At 34.0% G+C, this 22,756-nt stretch overlaps 1 protein-coding gene across 2 annotated transcripts in view; it reads right to left on the bottom strand.

Annotated features, from left to right (window-relative positions):
- Positions 1-22,756, bottom strand: part of LOC110092608 (RNA cytidine acetyltransferase 1) — a 102,119-nt gene that overhangs the window by 29,584 nt on the left and 49,779 nt on the right. For both annotated transcript variants that reach the window (XM_028692485.1, XM_020817239.2), the window contains exons 14-15: positions 13,301-13,400; positions 13,158-13,210 (exon numbers count right to left, since the gene is read on the bottom strand). In XM_028692485.1, coding sequence (XP_028548318.1) covers positions 13,158-13,210; positions 13,301-13,400 — 153 coding nt within the window. The remainder of the gene's footprint in view (positions 1-13,157; positions 13,211-13,300; positions 13,401-22,756) is intronic.

Genomic DNA, 22,756 nt, shown 5'->3' with positions numbered 1-22,756 from the left:
CATCCTCTAAGCTAGCATACTGAAAACAATCTTCATATTCATGATTACTATAAAATTTTAACCGAAAATAAAACACTTACGAACTATTAAATGATACAATACAAGGTTTGTTATCATCAAAAGAATCTTGACTCACAAATAAGTCACTAGTTTCATGGTGCAGGCCACATGAACCCTAGATTCTACTAGGAACTTAGAGCCCAAGAAAACCTAGAGATAATAGAGACTATGCACACTCAACATTCTCCTGAAGATCATGCTAATCAACACTGTAAGCATCATGATAGAGGTCATGAGATTCACAATGATCAACATCATGGTGGATCTAAACGTAATTAGAAATTAAAGTCCACGTCCTTGATAGGAGTGACCTAAATTATTTTTATTGAGTATATAAACTAGATGAATATTTTGATTGATATTCCATGACATGTTAAAAATGCATTAAGTTAACTTGGTTTAATTGGTAGGTGTTGCTAAAACATTATAGCTAGAAGTCCAATCCATCATAGTTAATTTTGTTGATCATTCTTATAAAAAAAGGGGTGAATTGACGTTAGACTGAGAAATAAATACTTGCCTAAGTACAAATTATAAACAAGTGATCGTTAATGAACGTTGGGCATGACAAGGAAACTATTAATGAATACATGATTAGCATTAGGAATTAAATTCTAAATGTAGCCTTTTATAAGAGACTCGAGTAATAAAATCTAGGTCAGAATTGATCTTTTTCTAAATTTCAAGCAGTGGTACACTCTTTGAACTAAATAATATAGAGGATGCTCATCTTAAAGCCCTAAAACTGACAAGACATTCGTGTCCTTCAATAAATGATGCTAATTAATTGAAATAGTCATTGTCCCAGCATCTGCACCCACCAAAATTCAGCCAAATATATTAAAGGGTTATATGTTCATTGGCAAACAAAATAATAGGCTTACATGCTAAATGTGTCAAAAGAAAGGTTATTAACATCTTAATGACCACATCATTTTGTCAACTATGCAGGAATCTAATGACCATAAAAATTCTAAAAAAGAAAATTTTGAAGATAATAAGGCTTATCCTATCATAAGATAAATGTAGGCACACAAAACAAATTAATATCATGCATGAACTTTCAAAAATTCCTACAAAAAAAATAATTAAAACTAAATCTATAATTGAGTTTGATAAATTAAAATAATTCATAGAATTGATCGGAAATTATATTAGTTCACCTCCTCCTTACGATATAGTCTTCCAAACTTGTAGTTCTTAGATTTTCCAAAACATGCATTCTATGATTTCTTTAGATTGAAAGTTGCAAAGTTTAAAATTACACATCAAATATCAAAGTTTTTTTTTTTTTTTTTGTGAGACAAGACATAAGACTCAAGGAGTTTTGAGGCATAAGCCTCAAAGTAAACAGTTAAATTAATTTAAAAAAATTAAAAAAAATATCACCTTTGTGAGACAGTCAAAGCATCATCAAAAAACTCATATAAGTACTCAATTATCATAAAAAAGGTCAGATAATTATCATAAAAAGGTCAGATAAATAAGTAAACATAAACAAGACATCTAAAACAAACAAATTATAACTTCAAATTCAAAAGCCTCTCTAACTTTCATCACATAGAGGGTTTTCATTAGAATCAACAACTTAGTTGATTACATTCTCGCCTCCCTCATCCTCTCTTGTAACAACATCTTCCCAATATCCTTCATCATCTTCAATCTCAATCATCTTCCTCTTTTACAAAGCTAAATTCAATTGAATTTTTTCTTATTCATTTGCTTGAATTTTTTTTTGATCTCAAGTTGTTATCATAGGTTTTAGAGGATGGTTAGAGGCAAGGATAAAACCACGTTGGGTCATTAGGACCTGACAATAAAATATTGCAGGCAAGTTGATGTTAGAGGCGGCGACAAGACGTACATGTATTTGAAATGTAATTGTTTAAAGAAACGTGGTGAAAGAAGGTGTCATTATGATGGAGCAACTATATGGATCACACAAGCATGTCACGTCATGTGTCAAATTGTCTAATACTGTGAGAGAGGAGATCAAAATATATCATAGTGGTCGGGACTCATCTTTCTCAATGCAACTCATGTCCTATAGAGGTTTAACTCATCTCATAGATCAGTGCATGGAAAATATGGTAAATGACAAACAGGATGACAAGCCTTTAACATCACTAAAGTTGACCCTAGATAATTGATGCAATCAAAAAATTTGGGGCGGAAATTTGGGAAGGGCCCCAAATTTTTTATTACAAAAAGAGACTCTTCCTAAGATAATAGAAACTACACCAAAGAACACAAAAAGTGACAATTGAACTAAAAACAACTTCACTTTAATATAAAAGACTTACAAACCTTTGACGCTTACAAATGACACAAACAAACTTGGACACAAACGACCTAAAGTAGCAATTCCATCATTTGAGAAGAAGGATACATGTGGGATGGATTCTTGCGTAGAGAAGAAGGGGATTAGAAGCCAAGACGAAGAAGGCATAACTCGCAAGTTATCCTCGAAGAAGGGAAGGGATGGAACAAGCTCGCAAGCTTTTCCAACAAAGAAGAAAACCCTCTCAGGTTTTTGTCCCAAAAATCTCATTTTTCACCACTCTAAACATACAAATCATCCTCTATATACAGGCAAGAGTGGGGAACCAAATAGCCATAAACCTCCAAATAAGCCAATTAGATTTTAAGAAATGAAAGGCCAACAGCCACAGCAACAAATCCCAAACAGCACAGCAGAACAAAGAAGGGGATTCACGGAACCAAGCAGAAAACCGTAGAATCGAGCAGCCATCCGCAAGAACCAAAGGGGCAAAGGCACGGGAAAACCACCTAGCACAGGAAACCAACAGCCAGCCACGGAAACTCAAGGGAAAAAGCACGAGAAATAACCCAACTCGGAGAAGTGAGAAGAAAGAGGGGAGGAGAAGAGACAAGTCCACTCCAAATTGAATCCAAAATTTAAGAGCATACCTTTTTAGATTAATAAGCTAGGTAGTTCAATAAATCCCTCAATCATTGAGCTAAACTTTAGCTCAAACATTTATGAGCCAGAACTAATTAAAATTCGAGCATTTTGAGCTCAATACCAAGCAACCAAGGCTTACCCGAGAACGCCAGAAGCCCAAGGGTCAAAACAAGTTCTCATCTTGTTTTGACCCCCCCCCCCCAATTGCCTACATCAGACTCCCCTACTTGAAAAACTCATCTCCCGATGAGTTGTCTTTTGATTTGATTTGAGGAGACAGTGGGAGTGCATCTAACTCATGAATCTTAGCCTCGAATTTCTTCAGGATTTCTTCTTTTTTCTTTCTCGAATTGGTCTTGATGAAATTTCTTCTTTTTCTCGAATTTCTCATCACATAAGAACATGTGATATTGAAGTTTGTACAACTCATTTTATAGCAGATATGTTGAATTACCTTCAGTCGGAACCCATCTGTTCATCGAAAGAGGGACTTCAAGATCTTCTGGCTTGCTTTCTTCCACCACTGGATTACTTGACTGATTTTGATTTTTCATTTTTTTATAAAAACTCAAAAAGAAACTTAGACTCAAACAAAGAAAGACTCAACCTAAAGAAACCTAGACTCTCACAACAACTGCTATGACTTACCAAGACTTTACTCGACAAACCGGGATAAAGATTTTGCTCTGATACCAAATTTGATGCAATCAAAAATTTGGAAGGGCCCCAAATTTTTTATTACAAAAAGAGATTCTTCCTAGGATAATATAAACTACACCAAAGAACACAAAAAGTGACAATCGAACTAAAAACAACTTCACTTTAATATAAAAGACTTACAAACATTTGACGCTTACAAATGACTCAAACAAACTTGGACACAAACAACCTAAAGTAGCAATTCCATCATTTGAGAAGAAGGATACATGTGGGGTGGATTCTTGCGTAGAGAAGAAGGGGATTAGAAGTCAAGACAAAGAAGGCATAACTCGCAAGTTATCCTAGAAGAAGGGAAGGGATGGAACAAGCTCGTAAGCTTTTCCAACATAGAAGAAAACCATCTCAGGTTTTTGTCCCAAAAATCTCATTTTTTCACCACTCTAAACATACAAATTATCTTTTATATATAGGCAAGAGTGGGGAACCAAACAGCCATAAACCTTTAAATAAGCCAATTAGACTTTAGGAAATGAAAGGCCAGCAACCACAGCAACAAATCCCAAACGGCAAAGCAAAACAAAGAAGGGGATTCACGGAACCAAGCAGAAAACCGCAGAACCGAGCTGACATCCGCAAGAACCAAAGGGGCAAAGGCACGGGAAAACCACCCAGCACAGGAAACCAACAGCCAGCCACCGAAACCCAAGGGACAAAGCATGGGAAATCACCCAGCTCAAGGAAGTGAGAAGAAAGAGGGGAGGAGAAGAGACAAGTCCACTCCAAATTGAATCCAAAATTTAAGAGCATACCTTTTTAGATTAATGAGCTAGGTGGTTCAATAAATCCCTCAATCATTGAGCTAAACTTTAGCTCAAACATTTATGAGCTAGAACTAATTAAAATTCCAGCATTTTGAGCTCAATACCAAGCAATCAAGGTTTACCCGAGAACACCAGAAGCCCAAGGGTCAAAACAAACTCTCATCTTGTTTTGACCACCCCCCCCTTGCCTACATCAATAATGCTAAGGTGGCATGGATACAAGTATCTATAGATATAGAGAGATTGTTTTTATGAGAATGCTATCCCGTTTAACTTTGTAACCTCCACTTCTTACTATAATATGATCAGTTTAGTTGGAGCCTATGGCGAGGGTTGAAATCTCCATCCATTTATGATTTGCGAACATGGGTTTTAAAGGAGTTGACAAACACTGAGAAAGTCAAAGAGGAAATTATGAGGACTAGAGCAAAATGGTGGTTACTATAATGTCTAATGGATGATCAGATATAAAGTACAGAAACATGATAAATGTAATGATCAATAACCATTATGACACCGTGTTCATGACGTCCATTGAGAGATCAGATTAAGTAAACTATGTTGAGTTTCTTCTTGGAATGCTTGATGGTGTTATTGAGGAGATTGGGGAGCACTTGGTGGTTCAAGGGGTAAAAAAATGCCATTGCTTAGAGGATTGCAGGGGTAAAATTCGTGGAGAAGATGAAACATTTATATTGAACTCCTTATGATGCACATTATATAAATATATTTCTTGAAAAATATGAGAAGCAATCACAACATAAAAACACACCGACAAAAAAGCTAAGATGTGAAAATTTATATATAATCATTATTGAATTTTGACACTTATAAGAAATTTTCAAAGAAATAAATATTTAACCTTCAGCAAAAAAATTTTCTATTGCCTAGTTGACTATGTGGATCATGTTGGAGGCGAGACAAATTTTCGAGATAATGTTCACCTCAACATAAAAGCTAAGTTCTACTTGGGCAAGAAAATTTGAGGAGAAATAAGTCAAAAAGATTAATTTAAATGATAGATTTTGATAGTGTAGTTTATGCTATTGCAACCACTAGACAACTGGTGCAGATTCTGAGGATGATAGATGCTGAGTAAAATCCTGATATGGACTTCATATATAATGAAATGGATGAAACAAAGAAGATGATGTCCAATAACATAGAAGGAGAAGATGATAGTTACAAAGAAACTTGGGTTATTATTAATGAAAGCTGGAAACTACAACTTCAACATTACTTATATGCAACAGGCTATCATTTAAACCCTGAATTTCAATATGCAAAAAATAGGTCAACATATCCTGAGATAAAATTAAGATTATGCTATTGCATAAACATGCTTATAGCTAATTCATCTAAGAGAGAAACAGCTAACATGCAACCTATACCTTTTAGGAATAAAGAGGGTTTTAAAGTGATCTCTCCGTAATTTGATTTTTTTCTATAATGTTGAATAAAAATTTATATATCAAAATTATTCATTCAGCATTTTATACTAATTTATTTAAACCTCAATTGAGAGTGGATATAATTTAATGATGACACTCTAGAACTACAACATTTCACTATCAACATTTTAGGATTAACGTACTCTCATCTGGATGTGAACGTAACGGAAGCATGTACAATCAAGTGCACACGAATAGAAGAAATCATCTAACAATCCTAAGGATGAATTCCTTCGAGTACATCATGTACAAGAGATTCAGAGACTGATACTTGAAGAAGAAATGGATGAAGGGTGATGAAGACTCTTTGATTTGGGAGTATATGACATCAAATGATAAGTGATTTGAAGATGATGAAAAGAAAATAACACCATTTGAATTATAGGAAGAAAATTTGAACATTGATTTCTTTTATGGAGATAAAAATAAAGTATTTGTATCCACCACAACCCAACTACAAAAACAACTATATATATATATATATATATATATATATATATATATATATACTTTTTTAAAGCTCATTTAATTTGAATTATTACTCTCACCTTTTTGTTGACGACAAATGTTTAGGGAAGAGGAAGACGACTGAAATAGATGAAGAAAAAGATGATTGAGAGACATTAAACTTCATTGGTGATGAGATAGGAGAGAGAAAGCAATTTGTTACGAAGAGGATTCAAATGAAAACTCCCTTAATGATGACAATGCAGATGACTTCTAAGTTGTTGTCATACTATTATTGTGTTCTTTATGAATAAAATGTAGATGAGTAGAGAACTGAGAAAGAAGATATTTGTAGTTGAATTTAATGACTTGTTGATGTTCTTGCATATTATGTTGTTTAGCTATAGTGATATTTGAATTTTAATATTATTTAATATATTTTATCACTTGTCACTATAAAATTTATACAATTTTTTTTTTCATATGTATGTCTATCTATTACTTCAAAGTTCAATAGAAAGTTGATATGGCACCCTTTAATATATTATTTGGTTATTATACAAAAAATCACTTTTAACACATATTTTCACTAGATGCAATTTTTTTAATTTTGAGGCTTACGCCTCACCTCATGGATGAAAAACATCTCAATAACCAAACCCTGCCTTTTTGGTTACTTTATTGTCTACTTTTAATGGTCTTTACTTCCACCATACAAAAACATCATTGAGATATTCCTCTAGTATTCCTTTTGTAATTATGACGATGAAACTCCATTTTTATCAACCACAAATCATTCGTCATTCAAGGGCATATTATTAATAACCAAGGAATCATCATCATCCTCCACAACTTTAATGGAAACCTTGAAATGATGGTGTATGTCTTACTTGTGCTTCAAGGAGTGCATCATTACACACCTTAAACAATTGAGACGCTTCAAAGAGCTTTGCATTGGCCTCGTCTTCAAGAAGGACCGAAATTACAAAATTTTAAATGATGGCATATTGAATATTTGAATGAATAGACTATTGTCTTTGAAATGAATGTAGAAATATGTGATGAAAGATATATGATTGTCATAAAAGCTCATAGCATAAATCGGGACATTCTCATGGAACAGTACTATTCAGTTTATTTGCCTTCTACACACTATTTGTGCTCCACCTACTTAACCTACAAGAACCTTACAGATTCAATAAGGGCATAATGTGCTTATACATCAATAGTTTGCAATCAGGCAAGGAACCGTGGATTTCTTGGAAAAAAAAAAACAAAAATGCCTATACATTCTTTGCTTTTTATAGTCATAATGGTTCTTTTGATGATACACTTTGTTATTGAATCAACAGCTGCGAGACTCTGATACGTATTGTTGCTAATTTTAATCTTAGAGGTAACACAAGACCAGGAATATTTCAATTTATATGTTCACACTTCTACACGTCGCATTTTGCATTCTAAAAATGTCTAATAGGATGGATATATAGCTTACCTTTTAATGGCCCATAATTTTCTCTAGTGACATGCAGTGCTACTCTTCCAACATTGTTGGAGCTATAGGACCACTTACTCTCCAAATGAGAGTTCTTTTCATTACAAGAATTGATGCAATCTTCCCAACTAATCGCATAATAATCAAGATTGATGAATGTGTTACTGCATCCACATTTTAGATTGATTGGAAATCAGTTTTTTTTTTTTCAGTGGAACTGTTATGTAATAAACAATTAGGAGTAATTTAGACATATAATTGTCTACTAATTCTTATATTCCTCATATTTTATGCATAACATAATTTTTAATGAGCTGAAAAAAGTTTCTTGTAGCCCAAATTTTGGCTAGCTTAGTACTTCCTTTATATGCAATGAATCAGCACAACTTTGAGGATTTAGTATTAATTGCTTACGGATTGCAAATCTCTTTTTTTTTCTACTTGTTTTTTTTTCTCTCAAATTCCTCAGTAGGACTGCCGTTTCATAGCTCATTCTTCATTATTATGCATTTATGTGCTAGTCCAACATCATCTAGTCTATAAATCAAAGAGAAAATGACCAAAATAATCCCTTAACTCTTTATGAAGGACCAAAATGATCCCAACTATATTGAAGGACCATTTCGGTCTATCCTATCTCTAAGGGTAAACCTACTCATCCACCTAAGCATCCTCATCTCTGCAACACTTAACTTAGTATTATGCTTCTCTTTTAATGACCAACATTCGGCACCATAAAGCATTGCAGGTCTCACCACCATCTTATAGAATTTTCCCTTAAGTTTGAGGGGGGCTTTTCTATCGCATAACAAGCCCGATGCATTCCTCCACTTCAACCATCCAACTTGAATTTTACTGATAATATCCCCATCTATTTCACCATTACTCTAAACAATAGATCCAAGATATCTAAAACGTGTATTCTTATTAATGACTTGATCGTCCAGAGTCACAACTCTAAAATTACACTCCATATATTCAGTTTTAGATCTACTCAGGCAAAAACCTTTAGACTCTAAGGTTAACCTCCATAATTAAAGTCTACCTTCAACTCCCTCTCTAGTCTTATAAACAAGAAGAATATCATCAGCAAAAAGCATGCACCAAAAAACATCCTCTTGCAAATATCTAGTGAAAACATCCATGACTAAAGCAAAAAGATATGGGCTTAAGGCCGATCCTTGATGTAATCCAACCGAAATAGGAAAATACCTGGTCAAAGCTTGTGTTTGAACACAAATAATAATTCCTGCATACATATCTTTAATGATTTGACTATTTTGAGTCCTCTTTAAGAATATCTCAAATCCATAAAAAGGAATAAAAATAATCCAATGATGGGACTATTTTGATTCCTCTTTAAAGAGTTGAGTCGAAGGGATCAAAATAGTCCTTTAATAGAGTTTGAGATTATTTTGATCTTTCATAAAGGGTCAAGGAATCGTTTTGATCATTTTCTCATAAATCAATTACAATATTTTTAGTCCTATTTTTTAAGAAATATAATAATCTGGTTGAAATGAATAAAAATTTATTATATTATGCATATTAGAAATTAAAATATGAAAAAAAAAAAAAAATGGCAATACAATACATCTTTAGGAAGAGTGCTAAGAAAAAACATTTGTTTCATAGCCCAGAAAATGAGGCTCAACTATAGTTGATAACATGTAAGTTTTTTTAGAAAAGAAGTCTGATTTCGATTGAAGTCTAGTAAAGAAACTTGACTTTGATTAAAAACCCCGATTATTTGACAGCTTGAGTTAAAATGAAAAATCAATTTGAAAGTATAACACAGTAATTAATAAAGTACTAAAGCAGTTTGATTTAACTGTTTTGCATATTTTAAAATTAATAACATGAACAATTGATGAAATAAAACAAACAAATAGCATAACATAAGAAAGACAATAAAAAAATCCTCATTTATGAACCATTGATCCCAACTTCTTCGACAAAGAGCTTAAAATCTCAAAACCTATTACAACAGCAACTTCTTTCAAGCGTTTAAGCTAAAATATATAAATAATAATTCGGTCAGAACTTTTATTTCCAACTAAATTAATTCATTTAAAAACTGCGGACTAATTGAGGAGCGACTAGTATTGCAACTTACATAGAAAATTTTAAGGAAATGTGCTTCTGTCCAAAAGCTATCTCATTTCATCATTTTATTCTACTTAAAATAGATTCTGATATATTTGAACCACAAGTTCGATCTCATAGTGCTAGTGGAAACGCTTTAATTGGCTAAAAATTGATGCATGCAAATTTCAGTTTTTTTTAGTATTATTGTAATATGAATGCTATATTTATTTTTTGTTTTTTATTATGTTACCCTATGATGGAAGGCAACCAATGATCATGAGTAGGTAGTGCTTTGGACATGTATTTCTTTGGGTGTGCTAGCTACTTTGGTGCCTTGGCTCTTAGGCTGATTTGGGCTTCTCGGTTTGGGCTTGGTTGTCTCGGGTTAGCTTCCCCTTTTGGTGAGCTGATGTGTTCTTCTTCTAAAATCAACTCATTATTATTTCATTCAGCTACCTTTTCAGCTCATAAATGGGTGTCATGGTTCTTCCCTCTCTGTTGGCTTTTTGGTTTCTCCGCCTGGCTCCTATCCCATGGCTGGCTGTTGCTGTTCCATGTGGTTTCCCGTTCATGTCCCCCATGTGGTCCCTTCGGCTGCTGTTTCAAGCGTTGCCTATTGGTCTTTTGGCTCCCTTTTTTTGGTTGGTTCGGCTGGAGGTGGATGGGGCAGTTTGGCTTTCTCTTTTCACCTATATATATGTGTGATGTTTTGAAGCATTTGGAGGTTGTTGTTTGCTGAGCAAAGTTCTCTAAAAATCTGAGGGTTTCTTCTTGGGAAAGCTTGCGAGCTTATTCCATTTCTCTTCTCCTCTCTTCGATTTCGTCTTGGGCTTCTTATCTCATTCTTCTTTCCACAAGTTTCCACTCCACTTGTATCTTTCTTCTCAAGTTATTGGAGGTGTTGGTTGGCCGGTTTGGTAGCATTTGCCGGAGTAGTTCTGTGGTGGACATTGGCTCTAGTAGTTGTGGTGGACCCTTGGTTTGTATATCCTTAAGCACTTCTTTTATTTTACCTACTATTTTGTTGCATGTGAGGTGACCGCTAGTCGGTTGTTCTGAGGGTAGCTTGTTTTATTTTAAATTTTAATTTTCGTTTTGTCTAACTTTCGTTTGTTTGGAGGTTTATTTGGTGTTGGCTTTCTAAATTTTGAATCGAGAAAAGTTCTACTAGCCCTTGTGTTCTCCCTTTTGGTTTTTCTATCTAGTTGTCTGCATCACAAATTTATTTAAATATTTTGAATTAGCCTGATTAAATTATAGTGGAATCCCTGATCTCCGTATAACAGAGTTAGCAAATGAAGTTATGTGAAAGGTATGAGAATTTCTCTCCAATGGCAGAACATATTAGAAATGATCTTTCTTTATTATATTTAAATGAGAATTTGACTTTTAACCGGACACAATGGCGAAAAAGGATTCATGTAGTCGACCCCACATAGTGGGACAAAGACTTAATGTTGTTGTTGTTGTTGTTGGCAGAACATGAACAAGATGTAAATGCTGGTTAAAAGATGATGTTTGATAATTGAGCATTATATTATTTAGGTACCAAAAAGTGATCATTTACAAAGGGCCCCATTTAGAGTGGTTGTAGCTTAAGATAGTTGCAGAGTTTTTTAGGTATTATAAATATTTTTCAGTTATAAAAAAATTAGACATCAATTTTCTTAGAGTAATCACATTCTAGTGGATCTGATTGTAAAAAGCAGCTTCTCATCATAAAATTTTCTGAAACACAATGAAGTACTAGTAGTCAAAAAGAAGCGTAACTACGGTCTAAAAAGCTAAACAACAAAAAAACTACCCCAAACAAAGCTTCTAGACCCGAAGCTACCGAGATTTACATTCATGAATTGTGAGTGATGGTGATGCGCCAAAAAATATAGGGGACCCTATATTTTTTTATCACGAAAAGACAAATTGACTTCCTCTAAAAAAAGAAGACACAAAATACCTCAAAAAGAAGAGGTAACTTAAATAAGACTAAGCAGCGGAAATTAAAACTACAAATGATGATTTCAACAACTTAAACTCTTACAAACGACTCCAAATAAAATAAAAAGACACCCTAAAGTTGCTGCACTTGGAAGAAAGATATAGGTGGAGTGGCACTTGCGGAGAGACGAAATAGGTTAGAAGCCCGAGAAGAAAAGTTGGAAAGAGCCCGCAGGATTTCCGGAGGGGATGAGAAAGAAGGGTGGAAAGAGCCCGCATGATTTCCAAAGCAAACCCTCAGGTTATAGCTTTTCCAAAAATCACATTTTATTCAACTTTTTTAAAACAATGCAATACCCCCATATATATAGGTATGAAAGGGAATACAAAGAGACACTAACATTAATTAACACAAGAACCTAAACATCACAAGCATTAATCCCAAATGCTTTGCACGGAAAAACACACCCAAGCCAAGGAACCGAAGGGGCAACCGCGGGAGCCAAGGAGGCCCCACGATTCCAAGGAGTCACGGTCACGGAAAGGAGCCAGGCGCGAAAAACCAGCAGCCGGCCGGAATCCCAAGGGGCAAAAGCACAAAATACAAAAAAGCCATGGTGGAAGCCAAGGAGCCACGCATGGGAAAAAGCAAATCTTGGAATTCCAAAAGCCGGTTTGGAATTCCAAGAGACATCATAACTTAAAACATTAAAAACATAAAAAGCATAAAAATACATTTAATAAAAAGATAACTATGAGCTAAAATCATAGCTAATAATGAGCTAACCCTTAGTTCAATAAGTGAACTAAAGACCAGCTCATAAATGAGCTAAAGTTTCAGCTCAATTTTGATTTAGCTAGTAGACTCAAGGGAAGCCAAAATTCATATTATTTTGGACATGGGTTGACCCCCCCCCCCCCCCCTTCTCCACCCCACCCCCCCCCCCCCCCCTTTGTCTACATCAGATGGTCAAATTAAGCAAGCACCTATAAGGAAACTATCTAAAGTTTCCCTGCAAAGTTATTTTGTAGGTCACTGCTTGCTCAAAGCCATTCTAAAAATAAAGGTAAGCCATTATGCTTCGAGCTGGGAAAATTAGGTAGTACGTGAATTATTTAGGTTATAGGTATTACTAAAGAAAATCATAAAATCCAAGCGTTTTCTCTCGCTTTAGATTACTAAAATAGATAGTCAACATGGATAACGGGTGTCAAAAATAGGTATTATGCGTTTATACGCATCTCAGAAAATGGAGATTAGCATTGGAATAAACCTGAATCACACAGAGAATATCCGGGAGCTGATTTTTTGACTCATCAACCGGACCTGCACACAAAATAACATTGATTAGCTTCACAATCATAATTACATATAGCATAATAGGAGAAAGAGCAAAGACGAATGGTAATGATGTACCAAGCAATACAAACAAGTGATGTGACGGAGCATCTGCCATTAATTGCAAGTCATTTGGTGAATTTTTGTAGTGAGAAGCAACATAGAGTGCCATCATTCTCTACCAGAAAAAGAAAATTATGCAAACGTGAGTAAATTCTAAAGTTAATTAATTAAATTTAAGAGTAATTAGTTAAAAACTTTAAATAACGCATCAAAATCAATCCAAAAGAAAATAAGTGGAAGCATAATCATCAATCATACAGCAGAAAAAATCTGCAAACAAGTAGATACTGCAGGTAAGGCAGATGCTGAAGGATCATAGGACCCACAAATAAACTGATATTGATAGGGATTCCTGAATACATAGATTAACCGTTTAACCCTTAAATTGATCCTCTTATAGCCCATCAATTACAATTCGTTTGCCTCCTCTGCCTATTCTAGCCACCGGCACCATTTAAGGCCTTTCTTTAAAAAATAGCTTTGATTCAATTCCATTGTAAGCCTTTTGGAGAAGAAAATAAATACTTCCATATTTCGTACAGAATCTAGCAATAAATTTCCAAGTGATTTTCATATTTACTTTTCTATGTGATATCACAGAGGTTAGGATTTCCATCTTTCAACCTTAATTCTTTTTTTCTTTCTCTTCTTATTGAGATTCTTCCTTCTCATCATTATTGCAAGTTTCTTCGACTTCCCTTATAAAAGAAATTGACCATCATAAATGATGATAATCATACTAAAGGATAACTCCAAGGGCTATAAATCTCATATTGCTTGAATGAGAAAAATTATCTTAAATGGTCACAAACTATGAAGACCTTTGTGAAGGAAAGGTAAAAATCTATCCTCTTGAGAATCCTCCTCTAACGCCAAAAGACACAGAATTTCTACTTCAAGATTAAGCGGATTCCATGACCAAAAAAGTTTTGAAATGCTATGATGTTAAAATCAGTGAGCCATATAAACTTCTCTCCACTGTAGAAGAGGCGTGGGATGCTGTCAAACAAATATACTCAAAAATGAAGTATGTTGTCCTAATTTACAAGATCAAAATTAAGATTTCAATAACCATACAAGATAACATTCTTCTTATTGAGTACTTTAATGTAATAAAGGTTTATTAATTTGAACTAGACTATTACTAATGATGCAATAATTCTCGAGCAGTTTGTAGAAAAAGAAACGGTATTTGAATTCCTTACGAGACTCAACAATGATGTCAACCAAATTTGTGTCCAAATCTTAAGCAGAAAAAAATTGACCATAACTAAATGTGATTTTTTCTCTCATAAGAGCCAAAAAAAAGAGAATAATGGTAATGTCGATGCTCCAATCCCCATGGTAAAGGACCTACTGGTACATGCTCTTTCCTTAAAGAAGGGAAAAAGCCTTCTTTCGGAGGCAATCCATGGTATAACTATTGCAAGAGGGAGTGACACATCAAAGCAAAATACTAGAAACTGCATGGAAAGCCCCAAAGCTATGGTGGAAATAATTGTCACTAAAAAGAGTAGATCTACCCTGTGGAATGAAAAGAGCTGAATTTAGTATAAATTGGCAAACTTAAGAACCTCCTCAACTCTCTAGAAAAATTATCCAAATCATGCTCTCTAGATCAAAATGGAATTACTTCTAACCCTTATATTTTAGTGACTTTAATAATTCCCCCTCACACGTAGATCGTAAATTCAAGAGCCACCTACCATTTAAACAACACCACCAACATTTTTCAAAACTACAAACTCTACCACAACAATAAAATAAAAATAAAAGTATCTGCTAGTTATCTATCAATTATTACAAATCAAAAAAATGTTTCAACATCCTCTACATTTATCCAAAACAATATTTTGTAGATACCTCATCTCGCAATTAATCTTCTACCAATACATAAAATCACTAAAAACCAAACTTCAAGGTAATTATTTTTTTCTAATCATTGCCTATTTTAGAATCTCAATATAGGAAAGCATAGTGTGAAAGTAAAATAAAAGAATATGTTATATCTTCTTGAAGACAGGAACTAATTGTCATTTCCCTTTATTTCCACCATCAAAACAAAAAACATTTGGGATAGGCTAGGAAATCCCTCTGTCAAAACTCTACAATATATATATTTTTCTCTTTTTTATATATAAATAAGAAAAGTTTTCATTTCATTATGAGACCAGTAAAATTGCCAAACATTATTGTGTTGTTCTTCCTGAAAATGATTCTAGATCATCTACTCATTTTTCAATTGCTCACTATATCATTTGAGAACCCTCCAAAATCCCTTACATTTCTAAAGCTACACAAATTATCACCTTAATTAATTATTGCACTCGAATGACATGGGTATATTTTGTCAAACAAAAATAAAAAATCCAATATTAATATTATTCTCCTCATTTTTACTAATATGACACAAAAATAATTCCATGCAGGTAATTCAGACACATAAAGCTTGCGATTATTTAATCATACATTATTATCTTTTTTTCACAATGAATATATCATCTACCAATTTTATTGTCCTGATGCTCCCCAAAAATGATATGACAAAAAGAGAAAATTGACCTCTTTCGAAAGTCACTGGGACTTTTCTCTCCCAAAATCAAGTGTAAAAAAAAAACTAAGAAAAAATAACCCTAACTACCACATATCTAATCAATAGAATATCATAAAGAATGATTGGCTTCAAAAGTCTTATAAATTATTTGGCTAAATATTTCCCCACAAATAACATAATATCAAAAATTCTTCTAAAAATATATGGGTGTAATACCTATATCCACATCCACAAACAACACAAGGGCAAACTTTTCCCTAGAATTCACAAATATTTCTTTATTGTGCATTACTCCTTAAAAAGGGGGGACAAGTGTATTTATCCTATCTCCAAAAAAAATTATTTTAAAAGATGTCACCTTTAATGAAAAGCAAAGTTTTTATAATCAAACTCATCTTGATGGAGAGAACTCCCTAAAAAGTAAGTTAGATAAAACCATTATATTTCTTCTTGAAATTGCTACAACACAAACTCCAACAAATCCAAACACAATGCCCATTAAAGTCTATAAAACAAGGAATAAGCCCAGCCAAAATCTTCAATAAGCTCTAGACTCGAAACCATTAATAAGTAATAATGATCAAACCATCACAATACATTCTCCTCTATATCCCATCTCCTAAAACAAATCTTTTTAATTATTTTACTACACATAAGACCTTCCTTATAAACATTACTCTAATTCCATTACAATACCACAAATTTTATTTGAGGCACCTAAAAACAAGAATTGGAAGGAAGCTATAACAAAAGAAAAAAAAAACTCTTGGAAAAAAAATCATATTTCTGAAATAATTGAACTACCAAAAGGGAAAAAAATAGTAATATGCAAATTAATTTTTTTTGGTAAAAATTTGAGCAAATGAAATTCAGTAATGATATAAAACAAGATTGGTAGTCAAATGATATACTCAATATTTTTTATTTTACCACCAATAAACATTTGCTCATGTTGCAAAAAAGAATAAAATACAATTCTTAAGTTTTATTGCAGCTAATGGTGAATGGCATATGCCGTAATATGATGTAAAAATGGTTTATTACATTCAGATGTTCAAGAAGATTATATGAATCCACCACATGAATTTGATATTTTTTTCACAAAGAACAAAATGCACAAGTTGGAAAAAAGGGTCATATGGACTAAAACAATTTCCAAGGGTATGTTTGGCAAATTCAAAAAAATTAAGAATGAAAGTGGATACAAATAAAGTCAAGAAGATCATCCCCTTTTCATAAAATGCTCATTGATGTTATAATTATTATAAGCAATAACAACAGAAAAAATGAGTCACATAAGAAAAAGCTTGTTTGAGACCAAGAGATAGGTAAACTCAAAAACTTATTGGGAATAGAAGTTAATCAAAATAAGGAATATTCATCTATCAACAAAAATATATCATGTGGATTTGATAGTTCTTTCACAAAGAACAAAATGCACAAATTGGAAAAACGGGTCATATGCCTAAAACAATTTCCAAGGGTATGGTTTGGTAAATTCAAAAAAATTAGGAAAGAAACTAGACACAAATAAAATCAAGGAGAACATGCCCTCTCCATAAAATGCTCCGTTGATGGTAAAATCAGAATTCTCATCATATATGTTAATGTTAAAATTATTATAAGTGATGACAATAGAAAAAATGAGTCACATAAGAAAAAGCTTGTTTGAGAGCAAGAGTTAGGTAAACTAAAATACTTATTGGGAATAGAAGTTAATCAAAATAAGGAATATTCCTCTAACAACAAAAATATATCATGGTTCAACAGAAGAAAAAAAATGACTAATTACAAACCTTGGGAAATCCCAACTAAACCAGGTCAAAAATTGAAAGTAGAAGACAAATGAAAAGTAGACATGGGTCTTTATCAAAGATTAGTTTGAAAAACGATCTTTTTCACGTCACATTGAGTCTCATCAATCAATTCATATATAAATAGAAAGAGTCTCACCTTCAAGCTACTTATAAAATTCTTAGATACCTAAAATCAAGTCCTGCTAAAAGTATTTAGTATAAAAAAATGAGAAATATTACAGATTGAAGGGTAAACTAGGATATATTATGCAACAACAACAGTGGACAGAATATTAGTGACCAAGTACTAGACATTTTTTGGAATAAATCTCATAACATCGAGGACAAAAACAACGCATTGTTTCAAAATCTTGCATTAAATTTGAATTTAGAGTCATTGCATAAGGAATTTGCAAGTTTATTTAGTTAAAAATCATTTTGGAATTTTTAAAAAACAAAAGGAAATAGTCAAGGAAGATATATTATGACAATAAATCTACTATCATCATTATTCATAATCCAGACAATATGATCATAATAAGCATGCAAAACTGAATAAACATAATATTAAAGAGAAATTGGAAAGTGGATTAGCATATACTCAATAAGTGCCAATAGGATATCAACTTCCAGAGAGTATCACAAAAGAACTCTACAACCTTATGTTCAAAAATATTGTAAGTAATCTTGGAATGTGTTGATGTGCTTTTCATATTGACTTGGTTCCGATCGAGCCGATTCGAGCACGCCTGAAGTCGATCGCGCTCGATCGACTCAATCGATCGTCGTTGAGCGTCAATTTAACTAAATTGGGCCCTAAATTATTCAAATTAAAATCAAATCGACCCAAAATCACTCCAACCCAAACCCAATTGAGCTTCATTTAGCCTCGTCGAGTCAAATTCGACGCAAATCGATGTCAATTAAAGTCCAATTCACAAAATTGGCTTGATCGGACACACTCGGCCCCAAATCGACCAAAATCGATTCCAATTCTGGCTCAATTTCAACCCAATTTATCAAATTCTGTTTCAATTAACTTCCCAAATAAAGAAGTTGATCAAACTGCTATAACTTCCTTGAAAATCCCGAACAGTGCCTCCGTCGCATGATTGCCTCGGTTTGAAGAGGATTTGGGAGGCTTTGGCAGGGATATCACAGCAGAAAATTGTCTCAGGTAGCTCAGTCCTATATTACAAGTGTTGAGAAGGTGGGAGATGAAGAGAGGCGATCTATTCGACTTCCTCTTGCCTTCCGTGCCCGAGAAAATAGAGAGAAGGTGAGACAGACATCCCAGCGCTCTCTAGCCTTTTGTGCCCAAGAGAATAAAGCCGAGAGGTAGAGAGGAGCGGAGGCTTTTTGCATGCGTCCATGGAAGTTTTTACCTTCGTTCGGCTACAGGCATGTATTCAATCGAGAAGAGCCAGAGGGTGAGAGCTGAGGTCTTCCTCTACTTGCGTGCGTCCGACCAAGCCAAGAGAAAACAAGAGAAATATAACCATTCATCTCTATCCGTGCGTGGTTCGTAGTCCAGCCAAGAGGGGGAAGAGGTCAAAGCCTGTGCGCGCGTAATGCTGGCATCAGATCAAGTGACTTGACTTCCCCTTGCGTGCGGTTTAAGAAGATCGAGAAGAGGCGGCAGTTCGGCAAGGCATATTTTCAAATGAATTCATGATCATCATCTTCATCAAACTAAGAGCATTTAAATGACAACCATCACTTGTTTAAGACATCCTCAACTTGTGAAAGTTTGGAAGATAACTAAATAGGCTTATTTAATTCAAAAATGAACTTGAGATGTAGTTTGGTCCTTCAAAGGCCCATGAACCCTCGTGTTTAGAGTTATTTAATCCTATTTATGTAACTTTCAAATTATAAGGTTGAAGTGAAATTCCTAAATACAAATCACCTACACACCTCTAGGTTATTTAGATCATACAAAATTGATTTTAAAATTTCCTATAAGGTATAGGAACTAATTCCCCTCTTTATGATGAGTTCAAAACACTCAAATCAAAATAGAGAGCCCTCTTTTTCCCTCATGTGTGATGTTTTAGAGCTTCCTCAAGGCTCCAAACACTTTATTACATGAGCTATCAAACTTTATGACCAAATCCTAAGTTTCCTCTTTCACTTGTTTTGACATAAAATCAACAAATGAATAATATCCCTTCATGCATGACTTTTGGAGCTTCTTCAAGGTTCGAAATGTTATAGTGCATGGGTCGTTGGATCTTAGAAAAATCCAAAGTAATTCATCCCTTGTTTGTTGACACAAAATTAACAAACAACCACCATTTCTCCCTTCATTCTCCTAACTCAAATTTGGAGAATATTCACCTCTCTTTGAACACCAAATGTTCAAGGGATTTCTTCCGAAGTTCCAAACATATCATTACATGTAGATTTTGGAGCTCAGAGCCAAATTCTAAGCTTCATCAGTCATTCGTTGAGACACAAAGATCAACGAATGAATAGTCATCCTCAGGCATAAGATTCTAACCTTAGCCTATCAAATTTTCCTAACCTAACCTAGGTAGATGATATTGCATCATTGAGTAATGAACTCGATAATTACCTCCTGATTTGTAGTTTTGGAACTACAAATCATTTCCCTCTCATGCATAAAGTTTGGAGCATCCTCAAGGCACCAAACATTTTATTACATGAATCATAGCATCCCTTAGGTGCTATCATTGATCTCCATGAGTATGGTGTTGTGATTTTTTTCAAAATGCTCAACATGCTATCTCACAAGCTCCTAACTTAGAGCCAAATTCTAGGTTCTTCCATTTCATTTGTTGGAGACATTTGTTGGAGACATAAAACCAACAAATGATATCCTTGTCTGCTTCCTAAGCTCGCATGGAGATATCTAAATAACCTTTAAATAGCCCAAAAGAGCACAAAGAAACCTTAGGACAAAATCCTAGGCTCATTCCTATATTTCATTTGTTGAGACACAACGTCAACGAACATTCAACTCTCCATCCCTTTCATGCGTGATATTGGAATCTCCTCAAGGTTCCAAATGATGCATTGCATGACTCTTAGCCTCCCTTAGGAGTTACCACCAATCTTCCTCATGTTTTGTATTATGGATTTCTTCAAAATCCTAAGCATGTCATGTTGCAAGTTCTTAAACTTAGAATCAAACTCCAAGTTTCCCTTATCCCATTTATTGGAGAAAGAAACCAACAAATGATATTTCCCCTCATTTGCTCAAATCCATATTAGGCAAGTGTACACCTCTCTTTGGACACCAAATATCCAAAGAATTTCCTCTAAATCGCAACCTCTAATTTGCATCTTCTCCTTTTTCTTCTACAACTCAAAATTTTAAAAAATCCCTCCATTCGCTTAACCTAAATTAAGTGAGTGGCACCTTTCTCTTTGAACACCAAGTGTTCAAAGAATATCCATGAATTCATAACCCATAAGTTATGTTTTCTTCTTCCCCTTCTACAAACCAAATGTTGCAGAAATCCTTTAACTGCTCCTTAGCCTAAAAGCTTAGGTTCCCTCTCTTTCTTCCTTCAACCCCAGAGTTGTAGGGAAATCACCAAATCACTCGTTTGTTAGACCACAAAAAACCAACAAACCATCTCCTCTTTCGTTACCTCTAAACTCATATAGAGGTTTTCAAATCCTAAATGTTTGTCTTGTTTGTTGATACCAAAATCAATACACAATCATCATTCAATCTTTCTTGTGTGGTATTTTGGATTTCCTTAAAATCCTAAATATATGCTACATGCCCTTCAACTTGGAACCAAAATCAAAGTTCTTCCATCTCTTTTGTAGAGACACAAAACGAACAAATATCCTTCGTCATGCATGTTGTTTTGAAACACCCAAAGCTTCAAATACATCATTGCATGAATCATTTGAACTTGGAACCAAATTTTAAGTTTCTTCTACCTTATTCGTTGGAGCATAAAACCAATGAATAATCCTTCCAAAACATAGGTTTCAAATCCTAGTTTTATTCCTCCAATCACTTAACCTAAATTAAATGGATGGTTGTCCCTCTTTGAACACCAAATGTTCAAAGAGTTTCCTCTAATTAGAAACCTCTAAGTTCCAATCCCTCATCATTTCCTGTAAGCCAAGATTGTAGGAGAACATTCAAATCCTTTTTCATCCTCCTCAACCTAAATTGGGAGAACATACATCTTCTCTTTGAATACCAAATGTTCAAAGAATATTCATTAGCTTGCAATATCCAAATTTCATCTTCTTGCTCTCTACAAGCCAAAATTGTAGAAAATCCTCTCATTCTTCTAACACAAAATTAGACGAATGAACATTCCTTTCTTTGAACGTCAAATGTTCAAAGGAATTTCTCCAACTTGTAGCCTATAAGTTGCACAATTTTTCCCTTCTTCTATAACTCAAAGGTTGTAGGAGATTCTTGCATTTACTTAACACACGTTAAGTAAATAAAACCTACATTAAATCGTCTATTTTTTTTAACCAAAATCAACAAATATTTCTATCTTAAGCATAGGAATATAAATCATATATTCCCTTTTGTTCTTCCAACCCAAGTTGGATGAATAACTCTTTTCTTTGGACACCCAAAAGTCCAAAGAATCCACTATTTGAAGTCAAAATCTACATATCATTTTTCTATGTTTGCTCTACCTACACTTAGCAAACCAAACATCCATCATTGAACAGAGATAATTCCTCTTGATTTGCAACCCCAATTGCAAATCAATCATCCTCACCTATTGAGCCAAAATCAATTGGTGACTCATCTTTCATTTGCTTAATCCAAACTAAACAAGTGTCTCCCTATCTTTGAATACACAAATACAAGGAGACCTCTTGATTTGTATCTTAAAAGGTACAAATCTTCCCTCATTTCTATGGGCTCTAAATGCATTAGAAGATTTTCAACATTAGCACAAAAGTTATGGGCTTCCTCTCCTCCTCCAACCCCAAAGATGTAGGATATTTTCTCCTCTTCTTAGCTCCTAAGCTAAGGAGAAATCTCTAACATTTGAAACAAAAGTCATATGTTAAATATCTTCTCTCCTTTCCTTTAGCCTCAAAGCAAAAGCAAACACCCACCTCCTTAGCCTCAAAGCGATAGGTTTCATCTCATTTCCTCCG

Source organism: Dendrobium catenatum, unplaced genomic scaffold (assembly GCF_001605985.2).
Source record: "Dendrobium catenatum unplaced genomic scaffold, ASM160598v2 original_scaffold_211366, whole genome shotgun sequence".
Taxonomy (NCBI): Eukaryota; Viridiplantae; Streptophyta; class Magnoliopsida; order Asparagales; family Orchidaceae; genus Dendrobium; species Dendrobium catenatum.
This window is presented reverse-complemented; position numbering and strand designations above follow the sequence as displayed.